General features: G+C 40.9%; 1 protein-coding gene across 2 annotated transcripts in view; it reads right to left on the reverse strand.

Moving 5' to 3' along the window:
- Positions 1 to 5,273: 5,273 nt before the first annotated feature.
- The window catches only part of ACPP (acid phosphatase, prostate), a 49,202-nt gene continuing 31,094 nt past the window's right edge, over positions 5,274 to 23,381 (reverse strand). Inside the window, exons 9-12 of one of the 2 annotated variants that reach the window (XM_011958216.1) lie at positions 21,002 to 21,105; positions 17,023 to 17,192; positions 5,642 to 6,190; positions 5,274 to 5,328 (exon numbers count right to left, since the gene is read on the reverse strand). In XM_011958216.1, the coding sequence (XP_011813606.1) occupies positions 6,072 to 6,190; positions 17,023 to 17,192; positions 21,002 to 21,105 (393 nt within the window). In that variant the 3' untranslated portion in view covers positions 5,274 to 5,328; positions 5,642 to 6,071. Of the gene's footprint in view, positions 5,329 to 5,641; positions 6,191 to 15,837; positions 17,193 to 21,001; positions 21,106 to 23,381 lie in introns of those variants that run through there. The other variant, XM_011958217.1, reaches the window with a different exon arrangement.

Here is a 23,381-nt window from a genome sequence, read left to right on the forward strand (position 1 = left end):
TAAAAGAATTGGGAAAAGCAAAACAGATTACTTGCATTGGAATGAGAATCAGACTGATAGACTTCTCATCAGTAATCCTGTGTGTTGGAAGACAGCAGAATACTGCCTTCAACATTTTGGTAGAAAATGAATTTCAACCTGAATATACCTAGCCAACTAATAGGTAAGTGTGAGGGCACAATGTAGACATGTTTAGATGTGTTACGATCAGAATGCTTACTGTTCATGCATCTTTTAAAAAAGTTGCTTCAGGGAAATAAAAAAAAGAATACAAGAAAGAGGACACCATGGGTTGTAAAAGCATGGAAAGATGTGAAATTTTCAGAAAATAAAGGTATGTTTTACAAAATTAATGCTTCTCCTTAGAAGATATAAAACCAGATATTGTTTATGGTTGACAGGATTGCCATTAGTGAGTGAAACTGGTTAGGAAGACCTTTCACCTTGCATTTTATACTCTTCTGTATTATCTGCATTTATTTTTGTTTTGAATACAGATTACTTGCAGTCTTTTTTTTTTGAGACAGAGTCTCGCTCTGTCACCCAGGCTGGAGTGCAATGGCACAATTTTGGCTCACTGCAACCTCTGCCTCCCAGATTCAAGCAATTCTCATGCCTCAACCTTCTGAGTAGCTGGCATTATAGAGGGGCACCACCATGCCTGGATAATTTTTGTATTTTTAGTAGAGATGGGGTTTCACCATGTTGGCAGGCTGGTCTCGAACTCCTAACCTCAAGTGATCCACCCATCTTGGCCTCGCAAAGTGCTGGGATTGCAGGTGTGAATCACTGCACCTAGCCACAATCAAAATTGTAACTTAACTTTTAAAATCTACCCACCTCCCCCCCCTCACCAAATCTAATAGTCCTTATCTTCTAAGCATGTTAACAAATTCCTCCTAAAGACATTTCATAAGAAGAGGAGCTAGTCCATTTAGTTTAGGATAGTTTTGGAAAAGGTTTGGGCTGCTTCTAAGATAAACTTACAAATAAAAGCATTTCAGAAAAATCTTTCAATTCAACTGCACATGAAGATGGTAAGATGTAGACACAAAATAAAAATGATTTTTATTTCTTCACAATAATCTGAAAGTGGATTTTACAAATATAACAAAAAACATATTCTCTCTGCTTCAAAAAGATTGTCATCTAGTGATCAAAAGCAGAACTGTCCAATATGGTAGCCACTAGCCATATGTGGCTATTGAGACTTGAAAGTCTGCATTGAGATGTGCTGCAAAGGTAAAATGCACATGAGATTTTAAATACGTAACATGAAAAAAATATAAAATATCTCATTAACAATTTTTAATTACACATTGAAGTGATACTTTAGATGCATTGGGTTAAACCATTTTTATTATTATAATTAATTTAATCTTTGCATTTTTACCTTTTAAAAATGTGGCTATTAGAAAATTTAAAATTACATTTGTGGCTTTTATGTGTGGCCCTCATTCTACTTCTATTAGACAGCCCTGGCCTAAAACACCAAAATGTTGCACACATCCATTATTGCTCAAATGAGATTTCTGAAAAGAGAGTTTTTAAAAAAGAAAATGGTAACAGTCTGGCTCATTTACTAAGAAATCTCCCTGGGAATGGAGAAAGAATCAATGCTAACATACTAGAACAAGATAGAAAGGAAGTTGGGAGAGTAGAAAACATGACTGATTTTTTCATGTTCTCATGAAACGTGAAAGAAGGGAGAAGAAATATCAATTCTAAAATAAAAAAAGATTTGTTGGTTGAATGACTTCCAGTAAAATGTTTGCCTCTAATGCTTGAACTCTTCTAAAGGCAAAAATTATTCTTTTTATGATCATAGTTTCTTAATGCAATGCCATTCTATCTAGGAATATCCCACCTACAACTCTTCCTTAGTACTTTCCTGTGTATACATTGCTGAGTTTTTTTATGCTAAGGAATGTTCCTCCATTGATGTGATAATTACTGCCTTATTCTCATCCTGTTCAAAGCGTCTATAGTAGTTCAAATGAGAAATACATTTCGAAGCAGAGGTGACCTCAGTTCTAGTGATTGTCTTTCAAGCTGTATTTATTATCAGGGCAACTGGACTGATTATCCCTGACCCATCTGAAAAAGTCACTTTTATCATCAGAAAGAATTTACATTCTCTCTTGTTGAAGTGATTCGATTAGCTTATTTCCTGAGAAAGATTACAGTACATTCGTGCTCTCTGCTTTATCACTATAGAGCATTTGTCAGTTGTGATTTTCTATTCTGCTATGAAAGATGAAAAACAATTACAGTGTTTATCAACAAAATAGCTCTGTGGAAAGTAGAAAAAACAAACCAAGTTGAGAGTGAGAGTTTTCTTTACAATAATCAAAATCAATGACAGAAGGAAGAGAAATGAGGATGTTAAAAAATCCCTCAGAACCAACAGAAAACAGAGGTCCTTTTAGTTACTGGCAGTGTTACGGGACCCCACCACTTGCCAGGGGTTTCCGCCCTATAGTCCCTTCTACAATCCCCGGAAATATGTACAGGAAAGGGGTCCCGATCCAGGCCCCAAGAGAGGGTTCTCGGATCTTGCACAAGAAAGAATTCAGGGTGAGTCTGCAGTGCAAAGTAAAAGCATGTTTATAAAGAAAGTAAAGTAGTTAAAGTACAGCTACTCCATAGACAGAGTAGGATGTTCCCAAAAGTAAGAGGAGGAATGCGTCCACCCTCTGTAGTGCTAAATGCTCTATAGTGATAAAGCAGGTGCAATGCTGTATCTATAGGGAGATGTGCTCTGCTGCAAGGGTTTGTGATAAAGGATTGATTTCTTAATTACTATATTTTGCAAGAATCAATATTATTATCTTTAAAGCAAAATTAGAAATGCCTTTGTTTTCCAGATATCGGGATATCTGGACACTCCCAAGTCTGGGTCTGTTTAGTAAACATTATTAATTTGTTCCCTTAACCATAAACATCTAGAGGCTGGGAATACCTACGTTTCTGGAAATGTAGCCCAGCAAGTCCCAGCCTCATTTTGCTAGCCCTCACTCCGGATGGAGTTGCTCTGGTTCACATGTCTCTGACAGCAGGATTAAAAGATAATATGGGCCAGATGTGGTGGCTCACGCCTGTAATCCCAACACTTTGGGAGGCTGAAGCGGGCAGATCACCTGAGGCCAGGAGTTTTGAGATCAGCCTGGCCAACGTGGTGAAACCTCGTCTCTACTAAAAATACAAAAATTTGCCGGGTGTGGTAATGTGGGCCTGTGATCCCAGCTATTCGGGAGGCTGAGGCAGGAGAATTGTTTGAACCCAGGAGGCAGAGGTTGCAGTGAGCCAAGATCACTCCACTGCATTCCAGCCTGGGTGACAGAGCAAGACTCTCTCATAAACAAACAAACAAACAAAAAATGATATGGAAAAAGTGTTGTGAAAGCTCTTACTTTTACATTCTACCAACTCTGTATAAGGTTGGTGTTGGAGTCAAGCCATTAATAATCACAATTGGGATGGACAATTTAGCATTTAGGTCAGTGATTAGCAAATAATAGTTTTCTCATCCATGTTTGTTGAATTAGCATAAGATATTGTGGCTTACGTACTGGTATGGCTGGCTACTTTATCAAGGCAGTAATTTGCCCTTTATTCTTGCTGCTCTAGATATTTTTCCCTTTCCCAAGCTAAGAAGGTAGCCACATCTTGTGTTTTTTGTTTTTACCTAGGTGTTTTTTGTGTTGCATCAGGAAGCAGACATTGCCAAGCAAGAGAAGACAATTCCTTCTTAGCCTTTTGTTTGCAATAACCGTGGCTCAGTGAGAGTTATGTAGAAAGTAAGTGCTTGGAACTTAACAGGTAGAAGCTGTTGGACCCAAGGGGAGAGGAAGATTCCTGAAACTAACAGATGGAGTCGGGTTCTGGGAGCCGTTGGGGGCGATTCTGTGCCAGGCAAAAGTATCACCCCAGGACTGCACAGTCTCAGGCTGGTGGACTCCAAGAATATAGTCCTGGGAGCAATGGCACAGATATCCCCTGCCTACCATCAGAAGACCATGTGGGCAGGGATGGTGAACTTAACAGAGACTAGCATGGACAGAGGTCTAGAGGACTCTTCTCTGACTCCTCCCACCAGCTATACTCTGGGACCTTTAGTTGAACCTGAGGAGGTAGAGAACCCTACTGAGGAGTGAGATTGAATGTCCCACCAACTGAATGGCTGGTGGTTCAGGGCAGATTAAAATTGTTTAGCATACATTTTCAGCTTGCCACAATACTACCATCCTTGACAGTGCTTGCTTGGTCAATGACTATCTAGAGCATAAAATGAAAAATTATTCACAGTATATGAGAGCTAGCTGTGACTTCTATGTTCATCTAATTCAGATTCTTCATTTTTAGGTTAGGAGACCAAGCTAAAAGATATAAAAGAACTTGGCCAGGTGTGATGGCTCATGCCTGTAATCTCAGTGTTTTGAAAGGCCAAAGTAGGAGGATTGCTTGAAGCTAGGAGCTCAAGACCAGCCTGAGCAACATAGTGAGATCCTGTCTCTACAAAAACTTAAAAAATTAGCTGAGTGTGATGGTGTGCACCTGTGGTCCTAGCTACCTGGGAGATTGAGGTGGGAGGATTGCTTGAGCCCAGGAGTTAGAGGTTGCAGTGAGCTATGATCATGCCACTATACTTAAACCTGGGTGATGGAGTGAGACCATGAGTCTAGGGGGAATAAAAAGATATAAAAAAATCTGTTCTAAGTCATGAGCCCAAAGCCAGTGCAGGGCTGAGACAGTGGGCTGTCAACCCTCAGTCCACTTTTCTTTCTACCTCACTACTTGTAAAATTCAGTCTACTTTTTTTTTCTACTTCACTACCTGTAAACTTCAGACATATTGTGGCAATTAGAATATACTATCATTTCATTAGGGCTAGACTAGCCCGTATGAAAGTAAGATCTTACAATTTTAAAATGCAGTAACAATGGAAACTGAAAAAATATCCAGATCTGATAGTGGAGGTATCTGATAATGGCCATGTGTATTTTCCATTTACTCCCCACTATAGAAATTGTGAGCAGATGACCTGAGTCATATATAAAGTGGGTGATGCTACAGTTTCTGAGAATTAAATACCTCTTCTGTAGGCATTTTAAATATGGATATGTGTATGTATGTGTGTTAATATATAGACACACATCCAGAAATCTTTCCGCTGTCAAACACTGGGTAGAAATTTATTTTTAGTTATGTGTGTGTGTGTGTGCGTGTGTGTGCATGTGTGTGTGTATGTATATTAAACCTAATTAATAGCTAAATTAAAAGTTTATTTATAATTTATGATTGGGTCTTCTTTTCATAAGAATCACCCTGTATGGGCCGGGCGCGGTGGCTCACGCCTGCAATCCCAGCACTTTGGGAGGCCGAGATGGGCGGATCACGAGGTCAGGAGATCGAGACCATCCGGGCTAACACGGTGAAACCCCATCTCTACTAAAAAATACAAAAAAACTAGCCAGGCGAGGTGGCGGGCGCCTGTGGTCCCAGCTACTTGGGAGGCTGAGGCAGGAGAAAGGCGTAAACCTGGGAGGCGGAGCTTGCAGTGAGCTGAGATCCGGCCACTGCACTCCAGCCCGGGCGGCAGAGCGAGACTCTGTCTCAAAAAAAAAAAAAAAAGATTCACCCTGTATAATACTACTTCTAGTCTAACTTCCCCCAATATCCAGTATTTTTCTAATCTATGTCTTTGTCCACCTTCTCATCCTTCGCTCTTTGCAGGTAAAAGGCTGATTGGAGTTTGGCTTCTTATTTCTCTCCGGACAACTGTGGCGGAGAATACAACCATCCCATGCATAACAGCCTCTTTCTAGCTGAACGAGCAGCCTGCACTATCACTCCATGATGAGAAGACCTAGGTAACCTTGGTGTTCATTCATCTGTCAGTCCAGCAGCTGTCTGTGGGTCCCTGTGAGTTCAGACCCTGCTCTAGGCAGATTCAAAAGGCAGGGTGTGAGGACGGCAATGCCCACATGGCAAAAGCCTGTCCTTTAGATGTGGCACCACTGAGAGATGCTGTGTCACAGGAGGTTGGTGTGGCTTATCCAGCTGTCTGTTCAGATGTTCCCATAGGAGTCTCTCTGCCAGCAGGTTCCACGGCGAATGTGGATAAACAGCAGTACCATTAGGACAGCAGATATCAGGCAAAAGGCAACAGCAAAGATGACCTTTAGAACTGTAGGAAAATAGGAAAAGTATTAATGTAAAATTAATGCATTAGGAAAATATGAAGATCACATGTGAGTGTTGCTTTCTGCCTTAATTGCAAATTTCAGAAGAGTTTCTAAAGAGGCCTTGAAATCAGCATTGTGTGTGGTAAAAAGAGCACAGGACTAGGAGTCAGGAGGTGACCTAGGTTCCAGTTCTTGCATAACCTTTGACCCTTGAGATTCAGCTCTCCACTGAAAAGGGAGGGTAACTAACTGAAGTACTTCTAAGTCCTCTTATAGCACTAACTTTATGCATTTTTTTATAGTTAAATTACCAGTTGTCCATGATCCCAGGATCAAAGGAAATTCTGAATGCTCAACTGCAATCAACTGGATCTAAAAGAAATGAAATCTTTCGATTCTTAAATTAGATTTTTAGGTAAATATTTGTTAGGAGATCTTGCGCACATTTTATCTATGGCAAACATTTCTAGCATAACTGTACTATTGCTAATATGCACCTTTGTTTACACATATTCCTTTGATAGCTGACCAGTAAAAGCAGATATTTGGGGCCATTTCTTAATGAGATGCTAATTCATTATTTCATCTGGAAAGTTACTCTCCTACACACGCACCCTAGTCCACTATAGTACACACATCAGAAACACCAGTTTGTACCATCTCTAAATGTATGTCTTTTCGTTGTAAAAATATAGGGTTTCTTGTTGGCTTAGGCAATGGGAGAGCAAACATCCCTCTGATCCCATCACCTCTTTCTACAGAACCCTAGTGCACCATAGAAAACAGGTGAAAATCACTGACTTCACCTGACATTATCATTAAGAGAATGAGGAAAATAAGAAGCAGAGCAATTAGATAATCTGGTTATGGTTATTGGGGTTGGGATCTTATCAGTCTCATGATTTTAAAAACCATCTATTCAGTAATTACTTCCAAATATAAATCTCCAGCTCTGACATCTATCTTAAGTGCCAGACTCGTATATCCAATTGTATACCTGATATGTTTCTTTAGATAGCTAATAGGCATTTCAATCTCAAGTCCAAAACTGAACTCTTGATCTCCCCATCCTCATTCTCCACACCAAATCTGCTCTTCCCAGAGCCTTCCCTCATCTCAGTTGATGGGAACTCCCTTCTTCTGTTGGCTTAGGATAAAACTCTTGGAGTCTTTTTTAACTCCTTTATTTTTCTCACAGCTTACACTATCAGCAAATCCTATTGGTCCTACCGAAAAATATATTCCAACGCTGACTTCTTTTCTTCTCTGACGCCACCGTGCTTTGAACCACCATCATCTTTTGCCAGGATCACTATAATGGCCTCCTAACTTGTTGCCTTGTTTCTGTCTGTCCTTTCACCTTTGTAATTTTTTTTTTTTTTTTTTGAGACAGAGTTTCACTCTATCACCCAAACTGGAGTGCAGTGGCATGATCTTGGCTCATGCAGCCTCGACTGCCCAGGCTCGAGTGATCCTCCTACCTCACCATCCCTAGTAACTGGGACTACAGGCATGCACCCCCATTCCTAGCTACTTTTTGTATTATTTGTAGAGATGGGGTTTTGTCATGTTGCCCGGGCTGGTCTCGAACTCCTGAGCTCAAATGATCCATCTGCCTCAGCCTCCTAAAGTGCTGGGATTACAGATGTGAGCCATCACACCTGGCCACAAAGCCACAATCCTTTTTTTGGGGGGGGAGATGGAGTCTTGCTCTGTTGCCCAAGCTGGAGAGCAGTGGCGCCATCTCGGCTCACTACAACCTGTGCCTTCCAGGTTCAAGGGATTCTCCTGCCTCAGCCTCCCAGTAGCTGGGATTACAGATGCCTACCACAATGCCTGGCTAATGTTTTTTTTTTCTTTTTGTATTTTTAGTAGAGACGGGGTTTAACCATGTTGGCCAGGTTGGCCATGAACTCCTGACATTAGGTGACCCACCCACCACCACCTGCACCTCCCAAAGTGCTGGGATTACAGGTGTGAGCCACCGCGCCTGGCCCACAATCCATTTTTAACATAGCAGTCAAATGACTTCAAGTCAAATCATGCCACTTCTCTCCTTAAAACAAAGTCTGCAATGAATGCTCATCTCAATCAGAATAAAAGCAGCAGTTCTAATGATGATGGTTTATGAAGATCCACATCATCTGTCCCCTATGAGTCCCCTCAGATTTCTTCTCCTATCACTCTACCTTCACTCACTCCCTTCTGGCCTCATAATCCTTATGCTGTTCTTCAAACATGCCAAGCAGGCCTGCCTTAGTGACTTTGCTATACCTGTTATCATGGCCTGAATGCTCTCCCACACATCCCGTGCTTTCTTTGCCTAAATCTCATCTCCGTGAGACCGTCCCATTTAAAAGTGCATCTTGTACATCCTCCTTCACTTCCACCCCATATGGGCCATTGTGATCCTCATCTTCCAAAACATTTATTGTGCTTATTATTTGTTATCTATCCCTCTCTCCTTCTAATAGAATATAAGCTTCACAAAGGCAGGAACTTTTGTCTTTTTTGCTCATGAATGTATCCCAAGCACTCAGAACAGTATCTGACACATAACAAGCACTAATAAATATTTGTAGAAAAACATAATGACTTGGAACTTATAAGTTCCCAACTCTTAGCCCAGTATTTTCTGATGATGCCAGGATGCTTCTTAGCATCATGAAAAGGTGACTTTAAGTTATACCCTGAGAGACAGTCTCATTAGAACTGCAGATGGATTTAATATAAGTTTAAGTGAATTAAATGAAATAGAAGAAGGAATGAAAGGACTCAATGGAAATGAGGAAGGCAGATACTAGTGATCCTTAAAAATCTGTTTTCATGGCTGACTCTGTATTTAGAAATTTATTTTCAGTTATTTTTATGGACTGTGTTGTCATAGCAGTCCTATGGAACATGCTTTTCTGCTCTTTATCTTTCCTTCTTTCCTTTCTAGACATGTGGTGGGCACACATGTACCAGGTAGGCTGTGCTGGGTGCTGAGGTTCCATAATCTTTGCCCTTGAGGAGCTCAATGTCTAGCAGGAGAACCAGATAGATAATTACAAGATACTGTGATAACTACTAAAATGGAGGTGCAAAAGAAATGCTATTGAAACAAAGAGAAAGTTGCAGTCAACAGAGTGTTTTCTATTTGAAAAATAAAGAGTTTGGAAAGTCTTCTGAGAATTGAGCTAGCCTGCCAGGTGAGTAAGACTTTGCCGTGAGATAGAGTTTCACAAGGGCATGTTTAGGACATAATGAGAAGTTACATGTGACTGGAATACAGACTTCAGGGAGGTGAAACCATATGGGTAAATGGGGGGCCAGGTTTTTTTTGTTTTTGTTTTTGTTTTTTGAGATAGAGTCTCACTCCACTGCTCAGGCTGGAGTGCAGTGGTACAATCACTGCTCACTGCAGCCTCAACCTCCTGAGCCCCGGTGATCCTCCCACCTCAGCCTCCTGGGGGGAGCTGGGACCACAGATGCGTGCCACCATGCTCGGCTAAATTTTGTATTTTTTGTAGAGATGGAGCCTCACTATGTTACCCAGGCGGGTCCCAAACTCTTGGGCTCAAGTGATTCTCCCACCTCGGCCTCTAAAGGTGCTGGGATTACAGGCATGAGCCACTGTGCCTGGCCAGGGGCCAGTTTTTAGAGTGCTTGGTTTCACATGGGGCAAATGGAAGTCATCAGCAATTATTACACATGGAAGTGATAGAGCCCACTCTGTGTTTGTTTGTTTGTTTGTTTGTTTGTTTTGAGACAGAGTTTCACTCCATCGCCCAGGCTAGAGTGCAATGGCACAATCTCGGTTCACTGCAACCACTACCTCCCAGCTTCAAGCAATTCTCCTGTCTCAGCCTCCCAAGTGGCTGGGACTACAGGCATCTGCCACCACACCCGGCCAATTTTTGTATTTTTAATAGAGACGGGGTTTCACCTTGTTGGTCAGGCTGGTCTCAAACTCCTGACCTCAGGTGATTCATCCACCTTGGCCTTCCAAAGTGCTGTGATTACAGGCGTGAGCCACCGTGCCTGGCCACCCACTCTGTGTTTAAGAAAAACAAAGCTGTGGAAAAGATAGGATGGTGGAGATACGTTAGGCCTGATAGAGAATTATTGAAAATACCTTTAATAAGACACTGAGGGCTTAGAACTGGAACTGTGGCCCTAGGAATGAAAAGGAGGGAATTCAAGAGATGCTCCTGCAGTAGAATTAACAGGCTTTAGTAACAGGCTACGTATACTGGTAAGGGAGGAGCTGTGGTCAAGGCAATCTTGTGGCTTCTTGTTTGGGTGACTGAGAAGATAAATTGAGATTGGGACCACAAAAAAATTGGTTTGGAGTAGAGAAGATAATTTATTTTGTCTCCAGTGTGGGATTGAGACAGGTTATTATCCTGACAGAGACTATCAGTAGGTAGCTTGACAAAACAGGTCAATAATTCTACAGTTAGATGTGGAAATAAGGATTGTAGATATAGAAGACAGAGGCCTGGGTATACTGGCTCATACTGAATGTGGAATGGGGAACCTGAGAACAAAGAAAAGACTCAGGTGAGCGCACGTGCTTTCTCTCCCTGTGATATTTATTTATCTATTTTTAAATGATATGCTTCTTTGTATTGTAAAATATTTCAGGAGTTTGGCAGAGCATTGTCCTAGACACTGAGAAAAGAGAACATGATCAATTGTATCTTACTACAAAGAGATCTAGTACAGGTAATGACTGAAAAGAGTCTTCTTAAAACAAGAAGCCGGTTACAGCATCTGTCCTCTCCCTAAAACCTTTCCATGAGCACAACAGCTCAACTTGACCTGTGGAGCACTTAGTGCTTGGCTCTGCAGCCTCAGCCGTCCACACATTCACTAGCCTTTTTCCAGTTCCCAAAGTGCTCTATGCTGCCTTTAGCCTCTTGGCCTTTATACATTCTCTTCTTTTGTCTATAACATCCTCCTCTCTCCTCACCTTCATTCACCTGGTTAGTATCGTTTCTCCTTCAGGTTTCAGTTTGAACATCACTCCTCCAAGAAGCCTCCTCTGACCCATTAGGCTAACTGCCTGTGCTGTATTTTCTCCTGTATGCCCTTCATCTAGAATTCACCATACTTTGCTGTTAGGGCTGATTTAATTATTTATTTCCTTGTCCACCCCTCCTTTCTCCATAAGGTCTGCAAGCCATATGGGGACAGTCTTCTTGTCTGCTGCTGTTTACTCGGCAAGCTTAATGCTTGATACATAGGAAAATATTGAGTACATAATAGGTACCCAGTAAATCTATGGCTTATTAAATAATCATGTATCTTGACCCACCAATCCTATTTTTGGAAATTGGTCTAAGAAAGTAGTCTATAAGACACCGTGGAATGAAAAGTGAGTATGATATGGTAGAAATAGGATATTGGAAAGTGTTCGGCTTGAATCCTGATCCTATTACTTGTGGCATGTTATCCTCTGAGGTTCAGTTTTCTTCTCTGTAAATTGGGGATACTAATAGCTGCTTCACAAGGAAAGAAAGGCCACTGAATTAGACACTTACAGCTTTCAAAAGAGAAGTTTTAAAAAAAAGACAGAAGGGTGGACATAATTTTACAGAATAGTTAAGGCATAAGATGGATGTGAGAAAATACTACAAGAACATGTAAATCATTAGTTCAAGAAAATTGGGATTGAAGAGAGTGAGCACTTGAGGGTGTTTTGATGAGAGGATATTTGGGCATTTTCATAGTATAAGGGAAGGAGCCAGTGCAGAGGAAGAAAGTGAAGTTAGCCAAAAGATTCCCTGGGGTCCTGAGGAGACTGTGGAGATGGGCTCACACTCACAGTGAGGTCAGCCCATGCAGGGAGGAACATGGTTTCCTGAGGGACAGAAGCAAAGGAAGGTTAAAGCTACTGAGGTATTTTTGAGGTTGTGAGAGTAGAACTTAAAAGACTTATCAATAGATTATCTTGTTTATAAGAATAAAGAAAACAAAATACAATCAGACATTTGGGACAAACAGGCCTTCCTGCAGGGAGTAGGAAAAGTGTTCAGTAGAGGTGAATACATTTACCAAGAAACGTTGACTCAGTCGAGGATGGAATGAAATGTCAACATTCATCGTTTGAAATGGTGACAATAGGCTTGGACTTTTGCTTGCTTCAGCTCTACTCACAGATCAGAATGAAAAAACCACGTGACTGACTTGATCTAGAGGCTTAGGTATTGGTGTGGTGAGCAGTGTATGGGACAGGTCAGCATTATAGCTGTCAGAATTGCCTAGGTTTAGGGCAGTAGTGGAGTGAGGAGCGAATCGGAGCATACCAAAGCAAGTTGCCAATGTCTTTAGCAAATGATGAGATATAGTCCAAGAAACTGAAGATAATGGCAACAAGAATGAGGAAACAGGTGTTATAATCAGATGGCCTCATCTTTGAGGAAGGAGCGGTGCTGGATATCATTGAACAAGGGATATGATTGAACAAGGGATATGATTGAACAAGGGCTTTTAATAGCCATGGAGGAACATGAGAATGCCAAAGCAACTATGCTGAAAACAGAAGTCAAATAGTACAGACATGTTGGCACATACAAATGTGTAGATGGCCAATGACTGGGTCTCTACAGTATAGTCACTTTTGAGGCTCATTCATAGCTTCTCTCTCTTATTTATAAATAAACTGAGTTCCAGGCTTCTGACATCTGAACCCAGCCACAGGGAAGTCAGGCTAGGTATGCAGGGCTGAACATGTATTCAGTTAGCAAATAGTGATTGAAGGCACAAGGTTCTAGGCATTGTCTACTGGCTAAAGACTAAAGAGGAAACATGTATGGTTCCTGCCTTTAAGAAGCTCAGGGTTGAATCTTGGGCATGTGTATTTGTGCTGTAGATTCTCAGCTTTACAAAGATAATGAGAGAAAACTCGGACTTCCCACCGGTAAGTCTCCTTCTTGTGAAATAATTAGAGTTGGACATTGAGATAGGGGGTGGGAGAGTACTAGTGAAGAAAGTCTGAATGTGTTAGTAAAATTTTGAAATTAAAGAAGCAGTTTGACAAATTTCATTATTTTCAAACAACGTGCTACGGCCTTAGACTTGTGAATTTTCCAGCAAAGACTCTGGTGAATTTAATTGATATGATCTGGAATCTGGTTAATTGAGTCTATTGGCACTAGCTAAAAACACTGTTTATAGTTGTGGGTAGAATTTCATGGGTGGAACCCCCTACTCTAAGGAGTAGGGTTGCAAAGTATCTTGTATATATAGGACATATCCTATATTTAATGATTTTTGTCTTGCTTCCTGTATCGGCTTTTTCAGAACATCCTAAGTGTCCTGTATTCTGTTTTTTTTTCCAATGAATTACAAAAATTTGGCAGTTACAGCCATTTGTCAAATTTATCTCGGCATCCTGTACTTTTATTTGCTAGATTTGGTGGCCCAACTAATGAGCTACTCAACCCCTAGTCTTCCATGTTTCAATCTTCTCTGTAACATCTCTCTTCTAAGGTGAGTGGCCACCCAGCCTAATGGGAACTTCTTATCTCAGGAGTTTCCCAACACTGAATGAAAATCTGTCTCCCTGACATTTTTACCTGCTGCCCCTAGCATCTCTCTTTAAGATTATACTGAATAAATCGAATCTTTTTCTTTACAGAAGTTCAAATATTGAACTCACTGTATTAGAGGCCACATCATGTCACAGACTCTTAACAAACTTTCTATGAGTCCAAACCAGTGGCGTGCTGGTAAGATTTGTAGCATTTAATTTCTTTGGTGAAAATACTCCTGCCACATTGGAGCTGCCCAAGTGAAGTGGCTGAACTGAGAGTTGGGAACTGATGTACACATTCCACTCTTGAGGTCTGTATGAGTGGGCTGCAGCACATCAACCCTTACATTTTTCTTTTTATTAACATATTTTGCTGCTTAATCATATTTCACTCTACCTACATATTAAATTGTTATTTGTGTTTTGAGGGAAAGAATTCTACAAACATACCGCAGGTAGATTTGACAAGAGGAGGTGAGAGACTATGGAGAATGAAGAAGAGGGTAGGGTAAAAAATAACTCCTAAGTTACTAGGTATTGCTGCTCATCAAGATAGACAAGAGTAGGTTCAGGAAGAAAAGGTAACCAATTTATTTATTTTTTATTGATTGATTGATTGATTGAGACAGAGTCTCGCTCTGTCGCCCAGGCTGGAGTGCAGTGGTGCGATCTCAGCTCACTGTAGCCTCAACCTCCCAAACTCAAGCAATCCTCCCACCTCAGCCTCCCAAGTAGCTGGGATTACAGGCATGCGCCACCACACCTGGCTAATTTTTGTATTTTTAGTAGAGATGGGGTTTCACTATGATGACCAGGCTGGTCTTGAACCTCTGACCTCAGGTGATCTTCCCACTTCGGCCTCCCAAAGTGCTAGGATTACAGGTGTGAACCACCGCACCCGGCCTCAAACTGATTTTACATGATGCAGTTGCTACCTTCCGCAGAAAGCCTTCCCTGACCTTCCTTACTTCCCCCACTCCAAATCTGGGTAACTCTTGTTCCCACAGTAACCTGTGTAGTCATAAGACACAGCCCTGGTTTTTCTGTGTTGTACAGTATGTATCTCTTTACTTCCCTAGTATATTGTGCACTTCCTGAGGGTGTTTCCTCAGCAAATTCCATCTTAAATAGATGAGGCAGAGCCATCCACAGCTTTGCCTTTACCTGAAGTGGTAAAGTCCAAACTACATTTTCAATGTAAAATGTTCATTTAAGCCAGTCAAATCATTTTACTTTATATTAATATTTTCCATCTTGTTATACTAAAACAAAAACCTCAGACACAAAGGGAGCTCCTGAAATCTGCCTAGAGGAATTGTATTCTAATTAAACACACACACATATGTTTTTTAAAGTTCATTATAAAAGCCATGCTTTTGAACTTCCTAATAATGACTTTATTCACTGTTTTACATTTGGCTCACTGCTAGAAGACAGTTACAAGCATAGGAAATGGACCCAAGGACAAACATTTACGTGGGAAGGAAATAACACAAAGAAGCATGTCAATCGAAGTCTGTCAGTCATGTGACCAACCAGGAGTGGGAGTGGCTTTGCTCTAGATTCTGGCATCCAGTAGAAACCATCTCTAGAAACCATCTCATCTTTATCCATAATGGTAACAGAGCACGGTGTTCTCTAGATGCATGTAGATCTGCCACATGGCAAACCTATAAGACTCTTAAGAATGTCGTTTGAACACGATTTCTTCTTGCAAAGTGGGCAGTTTCAGCAGGACCTGTAAGTTTGCTTAGGTTTTCTGAAGATACCGGCATTAAAGACTTAGACTTACACATTCCTTTTGTCCTGCTGACATATTTCGTAACCACATTCTCAACATTCCAATAAGTTTTGAACTTGGAGGCGCTTAGAACATAATTACATTTCTAATAAGTTTTGAACTTGGAGGCACTTAGAACATAATTACATTTCTAATTTTGTTTCAGTTTGATATGTGTCACTTCCTTCCTTCCTTTTTTTTTGGTAGAGACAGTGCCTCACTGTGTTGACCAGGCTGGTCTTGAACACACCAGGCCTAAAGTGATCCTCCTGCCTCAGCCTTCCAAAATGCAGGGATTACAGGTGTGAGCCACTGTGCCCGGCCTATACTTCCTTTCTTAAATCAACTATTTATTTATTTATTTATTTATTGAGACAGGGTCTCAGTCTGTTGCCCAGGCTGGAGTACAGTAGTGCACTCTTGGCTCACTGTAGCCTTGACCTCTGGAGCTCAAGTGATCCTCCTTGAGGACTATAGGCACACACCACCATGCCCATCTAATTTTTTGTATTTTATGTAGAGACGAGGTTTCACCATGTTGCCCAGGCTGATCTTGACCTCCTGAGCTCAAGTGATCCTCCCATCTCAGACTCTCAAAGTGCTGGGATTATAGGCGTAAACCACCATGCCTGGCCTTAAATCAACTTTAGAGTCAACATCTATTATCACTGGAGCTTCTAGAGAAACTCCATCACGTGGTGCTCTCTTTCCTGATGTGTTGTGCCCAAACAGCTTGTTCTCATCAGATGACTTATTTGCTATGATGTCTATACTTCAAGAGCCGCTATATGTATTACATACATCAAATCTTTCTGTAAGGTTTGATTTTTGTTTCTATAAAAGGAAAATAAATGTTCTAGGACCAAGGAAAGAGTTTTTAAATTTTTAGTTCTGTAGCCTCATCTATTTTAACAGAAATATAAAAACAGATAGTAGCAGTTTTCCAGTGGAGAAAACTTTCCAAATGTCTCCACTGTATCTCCTTTCTTTGCCTCTCCTTGAGAGAAGGCTGGAACTGATGGGTAAATTGGTTTTTTGCCCATCAGCCTATTCACATCTTTCCTTCCTTGCTCCTACCCTAGATTGTGCTTTATTTTTTTTTTTTTGAAATCTGTTCCATTTCAGACATTTAAAGAACAGCCTTGTCTAATCCTGCTCAAGCAAAATCTCAGAATCCTTAAATACAAAAGGTCCTGTGTGGCCAGTCATATAGTTTATGGCAACTCTATGAACTTTGAACTAAGTTTTATCTCTGATTATATTTGGGACTGCTGCCCCTTTACATTAACATTGAAAAACAAAACAAAACTTAGACAAGTTTTATGGCAAGTGGGGGCAGGGTCAGGTGAAGAGGTAGGAATTGCCTGAGGTCGGGGGTCCTTAAAACATACAATAATCACCCAAAGCCCATTTTCCTCAAAGCTGGGGGTAATGGCTAAAGTACATTCTCAAAGCATCATCTGCCCTGAGAAAGGGCGGCTATTCTTTCTGCAGGGATCTCTGTGCACACTAATCTGTACTCTCCTCAGTACCTTGATGACTGTTTGTGGTCATACACTCCGTGGACCAGTCTTGAGGAATCACAGGGCCAACCAGCTCAGCAAACCTCTCCAGAGGACAGCTGGGGCTGCAGCCAGGTAGCGTGAGCGGATACGGCTCATGCTGCGTCTCATTTCGATAGTACATCTCCACAAAGTACTCCCTGGCAGACAAAGGCAGAGGAGAGAGCTCTGTTAGTTCTGCGTTGTTGAACTGCCACTGAATTTCTTTCCACTTGGACTATTACATGCCAGTTGAGGGACTAATGGAAAAACTTATGGGGAGATTTTAGCCAATTTAGGTGTGTAAATGTCGGGAGACTGGGGCAGGCGGGACTGATTTGCAGGGTGGAAATGGGAGGGCTTGTTAGATGAACAGGGACATAGGAGGTGGGCACCAGGATGCAAAATCAGAGGAGGTGGTGAGAAGTGATGGTTGCAGGGAGCTGGGTGTGACTTTGAGCCTTTGGATAAGAAGTGGGAGGCAGGTGGGGGTGTTGGGTTTTCCTTCTCCTCCTCCCTTCTTTGTAGGCTTCTCATTTACTCCTTTTTTTTTTCTGTTTCTTGAATATTTCTTTCAGTCCTTCTTCTGAATGTATCTCCCCTGTCCTTAAGTAGGTCATAAACATGGAACTGAATAATACATAACATATGTGCTTTAATATATAGCAAGACTGTATCAGAAAATTATCCCTCAGAAAAAAGATGTGGGTATGTGTTCCAGTCCTTCCATTGTGTCACATTAAGGAGAGCTCTCTCAATGCTTAATCTCAAAACAAAACAAAAAACAAACAAAAAAAACAATGTACTATTTGAGAAGGTCCAATGGTGTAAACTAACCTCAGTTAAACCACCATGAGTTGCTTATGGAAGCCATTTGCTAATCAAGGAGGCAGGAGGGGAACTCAAGTAGGATTTAGTGATCCTTCTTTTGGTGGTAACCTTCCAATGGCTACTTTTGGATGTCATTATAAACAAGCCTTTTAAAACATCACTTTAAAAAGCCATATAAACATAGTAACTGCAAATATTCACTTATAAGATGTCTATAAGGCCGGGTGCGGTGGCTCACGCCTGTAATCCCAGCACTTTGGGAGGCCGAGGCGGGCGGATCACGAGGTCAGGAGATCGAGACCATCCTGGCTAACATGGTGAAACCCCGTCTCTACTAAAAATACAAACATTAGCTGGGCGTGGTGGCACATGCCTATAGTCCTAGCTACTGGGGAAGCTCGGGAAACTTGAACCTGGGAGGCAGAGGTTGCAGTGAGCTGAGATCACACCACTGCTCTCTAGCCTGGGCAACAGAGCGAGACTCCATCTATAAAATAAAATAAAATAAAATGTCTATAAAACTTACAAAAACCTCCCTAATATTGTATGAATGGATGCTTATGTCTTGGAATAACTTTTTCAGTAACAGCATCTTCTGTCTTAAGATGATATGGCCTAGATGACCAATACTCCATCAAACTCCATTATTCTCTTTCCATAGAATTGAATTATGGCTCAGAAGTGACCACATTGCCAAGACTCCCTTGTACCTAGGTGGAACCAAGTCACTAATTTAGCCAGTAGAAAGTGAGCAGAAATGATATGTGTCCCTTTTAAAAAGCTGATGTGGTTGATAAGCAGGTTGCTGCCTCCACCCTTTCATTCCTTTCTACAAGCTGCCTGCAAGTGAGCATGGCACTCTTGAAACTGTAGGTCCAAAAAGGGAACCCTGGGTGCCTGAATCACCACGTGTGAATCCCATCTATTAATGCTGCATTGTACTGTTAGATAAGTGTGAAATTAACTTTCATTGGGTTAAGCCTTCAAGAATGTGAGGTTCATCTATATAGAAGACAAAATTACCCTTATTAGTGACTATATGTGGGAAACAATTTTAAAAGACTCAAAATTGGCTTTAGTGGTGAAGACACAAGCAAAAGATGCATACAAAGAGTTTAGATAAAATCATTTTATAAAGTGTAAAAGTGAAACAAAGCAATATTAACTTAATGAATTATTTTGTATAGTCTATGATTTTAAATCTTGTATCTAACCCAAAATTAAATCTTTAAAGAATATTTTTAGCTACCTTTTCTACAACCTGAACAGTTTACATATTTAAGGTGGCTGAAAATCTAAAATATTCTCTCTTTCTGTCTCTCTCCATATCTTCTCGTAAGACAATGTGAGATCACTTCACAGTCAGGATCACCTAATAAGCAGGCTTAGACAGAATTTGTTAACTCGAAGCCTCCTTGTTCCTAATTTAAAAGCAATCATGTTTAACCTTTGATATTTCCCTAGAATGCCAATAAAAAAAATCCTAATGTAACAACAAATTGGACTTGAGCTTTATGTGACCCTTGGTTAATTTTTTTCTGTACATCACTGCCTTTCAGTTGAAAAAATACTCCATACTTGATTCGTAATATAGATTTAACTCAGGGTGGTAAGAGAAGGCAATTCAGTGGGAGAAAATGCTTCTGTGCATCCAGAAAGCAAGCTCTGGACCACTGGGGTCCAGAAACCAGAGAACAGGGAGGTACAAGTAGAGTCAGTAGCTTCTCTTGTCTTATCCCAAAGGAGATGGTGCCTGCTTCTGAAGCTGATCCTGGAATTTGGTTGGATTTATTAACTCTGTGCCCAGAACTGGCCTTTTGAAGGGCAGACTTGTGCTGGACTTGTTATTAAGAGAGGGTTTTATGTCTCTAGTCCTTTCATTCCCATTTTCTGCTCTATTTGGCCAATCTCCATTTTGTGGGTCTTATCTCTCCACTCTGACTCTAGATATTTGAGAGCAAGGTTAACTAAGACCACATTTTATTTCTAGTTCATTGTGCCTGACACCTAGTTAGAGGTTCAATAAAGAATGTATCTACCATTCTCTAACTGTGCAGAACTCTCTTTGTAAGCAGTGAAGATATTGGTTGAGAGTGAAGTCTCTGTGCTGTTACTTTCTTACTCTACAAATTCAGGGGCCAGAAAGTTACATCCAAGACTACAAAATTTGGGAAATGAAATACAGGGCCCATTGCTTAAACATTATTACAATTTAAAGATGGTAACAGCAGATCATTAAAACAAGCATGGGCTCTTTTGAGCCAGGTCACCATGTAACTGTACAGTCAGGTTGGGGTGCAGCTATTGTGAATGCCTTGAGGGAAGGGCAAAATAGATCTCCCTGGCTAATCCTGAAATAAACTCTGGGGTCACTGCCTTAACTCAGCCCTTTCCTCGCTCTTATTTCACTAATAATATCCCATGAAGTCTGGTGACTTGTCCCAAACACCTCCTTCTTCTCCTTCCAATGAGAATGTCATTGTCACAGCAGATAAATATTTTTGGCATGACCTTGGCTGTGATAATCAATTCTTCCCCAGTTTTGCCAGGACATTCCTGGTTTTAACAATGAAATTCACATGTTCTGAGAACACCAGATTTCATGGGTCAATTCTGGGTGAACTGGGACACTTGGCTACTCTAACTTTGACCCTTCTAATGGGTTTTCCAGATAAGCCGTGGTCATCTGAGGAGGGCCACACCAGGTCACAAAGAGGTAGACACCAGTTAGAAGTTTAAGAATCTTGACTTGTGGGTATGAATCATCCGAAGCTGAATGAATATGTTTGAATTCTTTAATTTAAAAGATATTATATAACCATCAATAAATTTTTCTCTTGCCAAGTATATATATAATACATGCCTACTTCTTAGAATACCTTAATTTTTAAAAAATGTAATTTCTGTTACATAGGCTATTTCCCAAATTTTTCATCTACTGTGTATGTTATTTTCCAATAAAAGTCTTCATGAAAAAGAAAAAAGAGACATGACTAGCAAAGAGCTTGTTACCACCATTCTTCCCTCTGAATATAAAACCAAATCAAAGACAAACAGGCACACAACCCTTAACCCAAAATAATAATAATGAAACCTAAGGTCCAGTGATACTGGTTTTGAAAAGCACTTAGTCACTTACCCCTTCTCAAAGTACAATTCCATCAAGTGGCAAGCAGCATAGGGAGGAAGGAGTCCGTTGTAAACATCTAGCGCCACCTGTAGTCCACTCACAGTAGTGTCATGCTATAGAGATTGAAATCAATTTTATCAAACCTATTCAGATTCACATTCAATAGCTATGAAACACTTGTAGAGCACCATGATGGCTTCTGATTCAATTCAATTTCCCATGCACCCCACAATGACTTAATAAGTAGAGAACGAAAGATTTTGGTTGCGTATTAGTGGTGTGCTAGGCAGTACGATTTAGATATGGATCATTATTTCCACTTAAAAGATGAAGAAATTGGCTGGGCGTGGTAGCTCATGCCTGTAATCCCAGCGCTTTGGGAGCCCGAGGCAGGCGGATCACTCGAGGTCAGGAGTTCGAGACCAGCATGACCAACATGGTGAAACCCCATCCCTACTAAAAAAAAAAAAAAAAAAAAATGCTGAGTGTGGTGGCATGGGCCTGTAAATCCAGCTACTTGAGAGGCTGAGACAGGAGAATTGCTTGAACCTGGGAGGCAGAGGTTGCAGTGAGCCAAGATCGCACCTCTGCACTCAGAAGGCAACAGAGTGCAACTCCATCTTGATAAAATAATTTAAAAAATAATAATAAAAGATGAAGAAATTGAGACCCAGGGAAATTAAGCAACTTGCTTAATGTCATATAACCCCAAAATGGAAGAAAGTAAATTTGAATCAAGTCTCCTTGAGTGCTGTGCCTTTTTGAAATACTTTGGAACACATTAATGCTAGATTATATTTTTCTATACATTAGCATCATCTGTGATTTAAAGTTGTGGAAGAACATATGAGGTTTACATGTTTAGGGAAGATAAAATACAAGAAAGTATAGGGTGCGATTTAAAAATAATTGTAAAGCTAAATGTTTACCCCAGAGTGGCTGGAAGGTATAGGGGAGTGGTTTTCAACCCCCTTTCTGCCACTGATGAGCTATCTAATCTTAGGCAATCCTCAACTTCCTTATCTACAAAATTGGGATAACATTTGGCTGCCTAAACTGTATGGCAGTATGCACATATTCAAAAGGGGTTAGAAGTAATCTAATAGAGAGAGAGAAAAAAAAAGGGGGCTACGGATATGACATGCTGGAAGTCACACCATAAATTAAAACTAGAAATCAGATTAGACACTACAAAAATTGGCAGAAATGACTAATTTCAGGCCTATCTGTCTCCAGGAAGCACTCTGCTCCTGCCCAGGGCTATTTCCCTAGTCTATACCATTTAGGGCTCCTGATAATAAGCAAACTTCAGTCACCTCTTTCACCTTCTTGCATGAATGAAAACATGACTTTCTTTCTCCAGCCACAGCTGAGAAACCTTTTGTCATGGAGACGTGAGTGAAAGGAGTCAGCATGCTATGTCCTGTTTACCTGCTCATCCCAGACTCCATGGGCAGCTATTTGAATGTATAATACAATTGCAGAATTTTCCCCCAACACTGTGTCTCTCCCTGGCTTCTCCAAGATGAAAGCCTTTTCTAAGATCTCTTGCTCTGTTTTCTTTCTACTCCCAAATGTAGCTCTAACTTTGAGTTGCAGTCCTTCTTCTCCTTCCTCCTCCTATTCTCTTTGCCATCTGAAGTTTTCTGCTTAGATGCCCCTGTGGCATTTCAAACCCATTGTCTAATCAGTACATTTACCTAGCCCAAGACCACCTCCTTCTTGCCATTGAGAACTGAAAACTTGACTTCATCTGGGGCTTCACCTTCCACGTCATTGTCTTCCATCCACTTCCAATTCATCACTGAGAATGCACACTCAGCTTTTCTTGTAACCTGGCTCACCTTTTTCCCTCTCCTGTCACTGCCCTAATTTTAGGCCATATCCCCATTTTTCTAGACTATCACAAAAGCTTTCTACACCATATCCGGTTCCCAACATCCAGTCATTCTACAAAATAATTAATTTCCAAAATGCTGCTCCTATCCTCTCACCCCTGCCCTGCCTTCCCTGAGCAAACACTGACAAGGGGTTCTCCCTTGCTTCCTTGCTTCTTTCTACAATTAAACAAAGAAGCAGCAGGACAGCATGATCCTTCAGCTGCCATCCAGCATACACTTCTGACACTCTATATCAGGGCTGTCTAAAAAACTTTCCTTGATGATGGAAATGTTGTATATCTGTGTGGTCCAATTCAGTAGCCACTGGCTATATATGGCTATTGAACACCTGAAATGTGGCTAATACACTGGGAGATTTAATTTTTCATTCTACTGAATCATAATTAATTGAAATGTAAGTAGCTCCTTGTGGCTACTAGATTCCATATGGAGCAGCACAGTTAATGTCCACTAATTTGGTACCACCTTTTCCACGCACTACTCCTGGC

This window comes from Colobus angolensis, unplaced genomic scaffold (assembly GCF_000951035.1).
Source record: "Colobus angolensis palliatus isolate OR3802 unplaced genomic scaffold, Cang.pa_1.0 Scaffold46, whole genome shotgun sequence".
Classification (NCBI taxonomy): Eukaryota; Metazoa; Chordata; class Mammalia; order Primates; family Cercopithecidae; genus Colobus; species Colobus angolensis.